The 7,881-nt window shown below is 54.7% G+C and overlaps 1 protein-coding gene across 5 annotated transcripts; it reads left to right on the top strand.

Annotated features, from left to right (window-relative positions):
- The first annotated feature begins 29 nt into the window (after positions 1-29).
- RENBP (renin binding protein) lies at positions 30-7,870 on the top strand. 5 transcript variants are annotated; one of them, XM_085046488.1, is made up of 11 exons: positions 30-90; positions 536-632; positions 903-978; positions 1,076-1,151; positions 1,813-1,985; positions 2,755-2,853; positions 3,877-3,958; positions 4,948-5,123; positions 6,520-6,651; positions 7,424-7,511; positions 7,597-7,870. In XM_085046488.1, exons 2-11 carry the CDS (start codon positions 538-540, stop codon positions 7,683-7,685), a joined length of 1,086 nt encoding a protein of 361 aa, XP_084902614.1. In that variant the 5' UTR covers positions 30-90; positions 536-537; the 3' UTR covers positions 7,686-7,870. The 5 variants fall into 5 exon arrangements, with proteins under 5 accessions (XP_084902614.1, XP_084902613.1, XP_084902612.1 ...); XM_085046487.1 differs by having other exon boundaries at positions 2,689-2,853; XM_085046486.1 differs by having other exon boundaries at positions 2,614-2,853.
- The last annotated feature ends 11 nt before the right edge of the window (positions 7,871-7,881 follow it).

The following is a 7,881-nucleotide window of genomic DNA, read 5'->3' as shown; positions in this document are numbered from 1 at the left end:
CCAGAGCGCGGTGGGCGGGGCTAGCGGGTGGGTGTGGTCAGGAAGGGGGCGTGGCCTTGTCGCGAGTCTCGTGACAGGGCAGCGGCCGCGGTGGGTCGGGTGGGGGGTGGAAAACCCCAATTTGGGTCTGGGGGAGGTCCGGGGGCTGGGGGGCCCCAGGGGTGGGGGGGGCTGGGGGGTCCATGGGGACCCCCGGAGTGGGGGGTTGGGGGGTCTTGGGGACCTCCGGGAGAATTTTTTGGGGACTTGGGGGAGATTTTGGGGGGGACTTGGGGTCCATGGGGGTGGGGAAATGTGGGTCTGGGGGCTCCGTGGGGTGTTTCTGTGGCTCTAGGGGGGAGGATATTTGTGGGTCGGGGGTCGCACGGGTGGGTTTGGGATTCCTCCGGGTGTTTCTGTAGGTCTGGGGTCCCGTGGGGTGGATCTGGGGGGTGTTTCGGTGGGTCTGGGGGTGTTTCTGTGGGGTATCTGTGGGTCTGGGGGTGTTTCTGTGGGGTATCTGTGGGTCTGGGGTCCCACCGCGCCCCCTCCCCAGCCATGGAGCAGCTCCGCGCCTGGCAGAGCCGCATCGCCGCCGAGCTGGATGAGGTTGTGGCGTTTTGGGAGCGACACTCGCACGACCCCCAGCACGGGTGAGGGGGAGAGGCGACCCCCGGGACCCCCAGGGACCCCCAGGAGTGACCCCCGAGTGTCCCCCAGGACCCCCGAGTGTTCCCCCAGCCCCACGGCAGAGCCAAGACGAGACCCCCGAGTGTCCCCAAAGTGATCCTGGAACTTCTCCGGGACCCCCGAGTGCCCCCAGACCCCTCAAAGTGTCCCCAAATCCCCCCCGTGTCCCCAGATCCCCTCTCCTGTCCCCCAAAGCCCCCCGAGTGTCCCCAAATCCCCCCGTGTCCCCCCAGGGGTTTCTTCTCCTGCCTGAGCCGCGACGGCTCTGTCTACGACGACACCAAATACGTGTGGCTGCAGGCTCGGCAGGTCCGTGTGGGGCGGGGGGCTTGTGGGGCGGGACTTGGGGGGCTCGGGGATCCCCCTGAGACCCCCCTGAACCCCCCTGAGCCCCCCGAACCCCCAGATCTGGGTCTATTCCCGGCTGTACCGAACCGTGCCGCGCTTCCGCCGGCCCGAGCTGCTCGAGGCGGCGCGCAAAGGTGGGGAGGGGGCGCGATTTGGGGGGTGTGGGGCGGATATGGGGTGGGTTGTGGGGTGGGTTATGGGGCGCTGTGGCTGCAGTTCCCCCACTGCCCATTTTGGGGTCGTTTCCCCCTTTTTTTCCCCCCAATCTCAATTCCTCCGGATTTCCCCGATTGATATCTATGGGTGTAATTCGCCCTTTTGCCGCCCCTGAATTCCCCCCAGATCACCCCAATTTCCCCCAAAACCACCCCAATTTCCCCCAAATTCCAGCTGGGCAGTTCCTACAGCTGCCGGCGCGGCCCCATTTCCCCCTTTTTCCCCCCAGTTTCCCCTTTTTTCCCCAATTCCCCCATCGTGCCCCATTCATCTCTATAGGTGCAGTTCCCCATTGCCCATTTTGAGTTCGATTCCCCCTTTTTCCACCCCAGAAACCTCCCAGTTTTCCCCAGTTCCTCTCAATTTTCCCCCAATTTCCCCAATTCCCCCAAATTCCTCCCAATTCCCCCAAATCTCCCCAAATTCTCCCATTGCTCTCAACGCGTGCAATTCCCCCTTTGCCCACACCGCGGCGCTGCCCCCATTGATTTCTATAGCCGCAGTTCTTTTTCCGCCCCAAATCCCGCAAAATTCCCCCAAAATTCCCCCGATTTTGCCCGAAATTCCCCCAAATTCCAGCCGGGGAGTTCCTGCAGAGCCACGTGCGGCCCGAGCCCGGCTCCTCCCGCGCCGCCTTCGCGCTGACGCGGGACGGGCGAGTGGCGAAGCTCCAGAGAACCTTTTACAGCGAAGCGTTTTGTGCGCTGGGCTTGGACGAGCTGGGCAGGGCGACGGGAGACCCCCGGTACCGGGTGAGACCCCTCCCCAAATAACTGAGACCCCCGGTACCGGGTGAGACCCCTCCCCAAATAACTGAGACCCCCGGTACCGGGTGAGACCCCTCCCCAAATAACTGAGACCCCCGAGATCGCCCCAAAATAACCCTGAGACCCCTGGTACCGGGTGAGACCCCTCCCCAAAATACCCCTGAGACCCCCGGTACCGGGTGAGACCCCTCCCCAAATAACTGAGACCCCCGAGATCGCCCCAAAATAACCCCGAGACCCTCGGTACTGGGTGAGACCCCTCCCCAAAATAACTGTAGGACCCTCAAAATAAGCTAAAGACCCCTAAAGTAACACTTGGATCCCTGGGACCTAGTGAGACCACTCCCCAAATATCCCTGAGACCCCCCAAAATAGCCCTGAGACCCCCGGTATGAGGTGAGACCCCTCCCCAAACAGACCGAGGACCCCTGAGACCCCCCGAAATAGCCCTGAGGCCCCCAGTACTGGGTGAGACCCCTCCCCAAATGCCCTGAGACCCCCAAAATAGCCCTGAGGTGAGGTGAGACCCCTCCCCAAATGCCCCTGACCCCCTCAGTCCCTGCCGGGGACACCCCCAGCCCCCGATCCCCCCTGACCCCCGTTTCCCCCCCAGGCCTGGGGGCGGCAGTGGGCTCAGGCCGTGTGGGGCTGGGCTCGGGGGGCTCCCATGGAGCTGGGGCGCCCCCAGTTCGGGGGGACCCCTCCCCAGCAGGCGCTGGCCCAGCCCATGATGGTGCTCAAGGTGGGGCTGCAGCTCTGGGGTGACCCCAGCAGGGACCCCCAGGGGGACCCTGACCCCGAGGCTGAGGCCATGGCGGAGTGGGGAGCTCGGCACGTGCTGATGCACCTGCAGGTGAGCCTGAGGCACAGCTGGGGACAAAATCACACCTGGGGGACAAAAATCACAGCTGGGAGCCCAAAAATCACACCTGGGAGACAAAAATCATACCTGGGAGCGCCAAAATCACACCTGGGAGACCAAAAATTGTACCTGGGAGACAAAAATCACATCGGGGACCCCAAAAATCACACCTGGGACCCCAAAAATCACACCTGGGAACCCAAAAATCATACCTGGGACACCAAAAATCACAGCTGGAAGACAAAAATCACAGCTGGGACCCCGAAAATCACACCTGGGAGCCCAAAAAATCCATCTGGGACACCAAAAATTACACCTGGGAGCCCAAAAATCACACGTGGGAGCCCAAAAATCATACCTGAGACCCCAAAATCACACCTGGGAGACCAAAATCACAGCTGGGAACCCCAAAAATCACACCTGGAACCTCAAAAATCCATCTGGGACCCCTGAAAATCACACCTGGGACACCAAATATCACACCTGGGGTGTCAGAATCACCCTGGGAATCACCAAAAATCATCCCAGGAATCCCAAAGCCCCCCCGGGACCCCCAAAAATCATCTCTGGGATGCCAAAATCACCCTGGGAATCTCCAAATTCACCCCGGCGTCCCAAAATCATCCCTGGAACCCGAAATCACAGCAGGAATCCTGAAAAGTCACCCTGGAAATCCCCAGAATCATCCCAGGATCCCCAAAACCCACCCGGGATCCCCTAAAATCACCCCTGGAATCTCCAAAAATCATCCTGGGACCCCCAAAGTCCACCCAGGACCCCAAAAATAACTCCCGGGATCCCCAAAATCATTCCTGGAACCCCCAAAAAACCCACCCAGGACCCCAAAAATCGTCCCTGGGACCCCAAACTCCCTCCAAGACCCCCCAAACCTCCCCCCGGGACCCCCCTGCCCCCCCAAATCCCACCCCAAACCCCCAAAATTCCCCCAAAATGGGGGTGCAGCCCCTTCCCCCTAACCGGGCTGTTTCCCCCTCCCCAAATTTGGGCTCCCAGCGGGGGGATTCGGTGGTCCTGGAGAACATCAGCCCCGAGGGGGAGGAGCTGCCGGGGAGCCTCGGGCGCCTGATGAACCCTGGTGAGGGGAGCCGAATTTGGGGAGGGGGAGAGGGAATTTGGGGAGGGGAACCCGAATCTGGGGAGGGGGGACCTTGAATTTGGGGGGAAACATCAATTTTGGGGTGGAAACCCCAATTTTTGGGCTCCACCAATGAGAGGACTCCCAATTTGGGGAGGGGGATGGAGATTTTGGGGGTTTGGCTCGAATTTTGGGGAGGGGGAACCTCAGTTTTGGGAGAGGCGACTCGAATTTTGGGGGAAAAATCCCAGTTTTGGGGGAAAGACCCAAATTTCAGGTTCCTAAACCCCAATTTTGGATTCCTAAACCCCAATTTTTGACTTTTCCTCCCTAATTTGTTACTTTTCCCCCCAATTGTTTTATTTTCTCCCCTAATTTTTAAGTTTTCCTCCCAAATTTTTCGAATTTCCTCACCCATTTTTGACTTTTTCCCCTAAATTTTGACTTTTCCTCCCTAATATTTGACTTTTCTCCTCAACTTTTGACTTTTCCTCCCCAATTTTATGATTTTCCCTCACTCATTTTTGACTTTTCTCCCTAACTTTTAACTCTTCCTCCTAACTTTTGACTTTTCCTCCCCAATTTTTTACTTTTCCTCCCCAACTTTTCACCTTTCCCCCCCAATTTTTGACTTTTTCCTCCCTAATTTTTGATTTTTCTCCCTGACATTTGACTTTTCCTCCCCTAATTTTGACTTTTCTCCCTAACTTTTAACTTTCCCCCCAATTTTTCACTTTTCCCCCAATTTTTCCCTTTTCCCTCTAACTTTTAACTTTTCCTCCCCTACTTTTGATTTTTCTCCCCCAATTTTTCCCTTTCTCCCCCCTAATTTTCGCTTTTCCTCCCCGATTTTTCACCTTTTTCCCCCTAATTTTTCACCTTTTTCCCCCTAATTTTTCACCTTTTTCCCCCTAATTTTTCACTTTTCCTCCCCAATTTTTCACTTTTCTCTCCAATTTTCCCTTTTCCCCCAATTCCCCTTTCCCCAGGGCACGCCCTGGAGGCAGGCTGGCTGCTGCTGCAGTTCTCCTCTCGCCGCAGCGATGCAGCTCTGAGCTCTCGGGTTGTGGCTGCACTGGTGCAGAGACCCCTGCAGTGGGGCTGGGACCCCCAGCACGGGGGGCTCTTCGCCTTCCTGGATGCTGACGGACACTGCCCCACCCAGGTGAGCCAAAAAATCACACCTGGGAGACCAAAATTACACCTGGGAGCCCAAAGATCATACCTGGGACACCAAAAACCTAACCCGGGGGCCTCAAAAACCCCCAAGATCACAGCTGGGAGACCAAAAATCATACCTGGGACACCAAAAACCTAACCCAGGGGATCTCAAAAACCCCCAAAATCACATCTGGGACCTCAAAAATTACACCTGGGAGCCCAAAAAACCAACCTGGGGGTCTCAAAAAGCCCCAAAATCACACCTGGGAGCCCAAAAAGCCCCAAAAATTCCACTCAGATACAAAAAAAACCTACTCACATAGACCCAAATCCCACCCAGGTAACCTCAAAATCACACCTGGGACACCAAAAAATTAACCCAGGGGCCTCAAAAACCCCCAAAATCCCACCTGGGAGCCCAGCAAAGCCATCCAGGGATCTGCAAAACCCCAAACACCTCAAAAGTCCCACTCAGATATCCCCAAATCCATTTCTCCCTGCTTTTCCCCCCATTCCCCCCCCCACTTTTTCCCTATTTTTCCCCCTAATTTCCCCTTTTTTCACCATTTTTCCCCAAAATCCTTGTTTTTCACCCCAAAACTCCCACCTGGAGTGTCCCACCAATCTCCTCAGACCCTGTTTTCCCTGATTTCCCCCATTTCCCTTCCGTTCCCCCCATTTTTCCCATTTTTCCCCCTTTTCTCCCATTTTTAACCCCTTATTTCCCATTTTTTCCCCATTTTTCCCCATGTTTCTGCCCAATTTTCCCCATTTTTTCCCCCATTTTTCTGCCCGTTTTTAACCACTTCTTTCCCATTTTCCCCAAATCCCCGTTTTTCTCCCCAGTCCCAGCTGGAGTGGCCCATGAAGCTCTGGTGACCCCAAACCAATACCCATTTCCCTTGATTTCCCCCATTTTCCCCCCATTTCCCCCCATTTTTTCCCTCTTTTTTCCAGTTTTTTTCCCATTTTTTTCCCCAAATCCCTATTTCTCTCCCAAAATCTCTGTTTCTCTCCCAAAATCCCCGTTTTTCTCCCCACACCCCACCTGGAGTGGCCCATGAAGCTCTGGTGACCCCAAACCAATACTTTCCCTTGATTTCCCCCATTTTCCCCCTATTTTTCCCATGTTTTTCCTATTTTTCTCCCATTTTTCCCCATTTTTTTGCCCAATTTTCCCTGTTTTTCTCCCCAAATCCCCGTTTGTTTCTCTCCCCAATCCCAGCTGGAGTAGCCCATGAAGCTCTGGTGACCCCAAACCAATACCCATTTCCCCATTTTCCCCTAATTTTCCCCCTTTTTCCCCATTTCTAACCCCTTCTTTCCCATTTTTCCCATTTTTTTGCCCAATTTTCCCCCTTTTCTCCCCAAATCCCTGTTTGTTTCTCTCCCCACCCCAGCTGGAGTGGCCCATGAAGCTCTGGTGGCCGCATGCCGAGGCCATGGTTGCTCTCCTGGCTGCCATTCGCCTCCAGCCACAGCCCAGTTTGATCTCCCAGTTCCTGCAGCTCGCCCAGTTCACCTTCCAGAGGGTGGGGATGGAAATTTGGGGGGATTTGGGGGAAATTTTGGCATATTGGGGGCAAATTTGGGGTGAATTTGGGGTCCTGGGTGGCAAATTTGGGGTCCTGGGGGTAAAATTTAGTGTCTGGAGGGGAAAATTTGGCATCTTGGGGGGAAATTTGGGAGGAATTTGGGAGGAATCTGGGGCCTTGGGGGAAAAATTTTGGGGCCTGGGGAGGAAAATTTAGCATCTTGGGGGGAAAATTGGGAGGAATTTGGGGTCTGGGGGCCAAATTTGGGGCCTGGGGTGGCAAATTTGGGGGAAATTTGGGGCCTTGAGGGGCAAATTTGGGGTGTTGGGGGAAAATCTGGGAGGAATTTGGGGTCTGGAGTGGAATATTTGGGGTAAATTTGAGGTCTTGAGGGCAAATTTGGGGTCTTGGGGAGCAAAATTGGTGTCTTGGGGACACATTTGGGGGGAATTTGGGGTCTGGGGAGGAAAATTTAAGGTCTTGGGGGGAAAATTTAGGGTCTGGAGGGGAAATTTTGGCATCTTGGGGGGAAAATTGGGAGGAATTTGGGGTCTGAGGGGCAAATTTATGGTCTTGAGGGGAAAATTTTGGGTCCTGGAGGGAAATTTGGAGTCTTGAAGGGAAATTTGGGAAGAATTTGGGGCAAATTTGGGGGTTTTTGGGGTTGAAATCAGGATTTGAGGTCCTGGGCTGTCTCTGAGTGTCCCAAAATGTCGATATTTGGGGCTAAATCTCATTTTTTGGGGTCTCACCCGAATTTCCCGCCCAGTTTCGGGACGCTGAGCACGGCGAGTGGTTTGGCTACCTGGCCAGGGATGGTTCTGTGGCTCTGTCCATCAAGGGGGGACCCTATAAAGGTGGGATTTTGGGGTTTTTGGTGGGATTTTTCCCAATTTTCCCCCAATTTTTCCCCATTTTTCCTGATTTTTCCCATTTTTCCAGGCTGTTTCCACGTGCCACGAGCACTGCTGATGTGTGAGGAGTTGTTGGGGGAAATCCTGGCTGGAGAGGCTCTGGAGAATCCCAAATAATTAGGGATTCCCCAAAACCCCGAATAAACCAAATTAAATTCCCCAATTAATTTGTGTCTTCCCCCGAAAAGCTCCCCTGGTAATTTGGATTAATCTGAATTAATTATTAATTTTATTCCCTCCCCCCTTAAAACAAAACAAATCCCCACCTGGGACCCTAAATAAATTCATTTAAACCGCAAAAAGTTTGTGTTCC

Source organism: Lichenostomus cassidix, unplaced genomic scaffold (genome assembly GCF_008360975.1).
Source record: "Lichenostomus cassidix isolate B80296 unplaced genomic scaffold, HeHo_3.0 HiC_scaffold_40, whole genome shotgun sequence".
Taxonomy (NCBI): Eukaryota; Metazoa; Chordata; class Aves; order Passeriformes; family Meliphagidae; genus Lichenostomus; species Lichenostomus cassidix.
The sequence above is the reverse complement of the archived record's forward strand: the minus strand, read 5'-3'. Positions and strand labels throughout refer to the sequence as shown.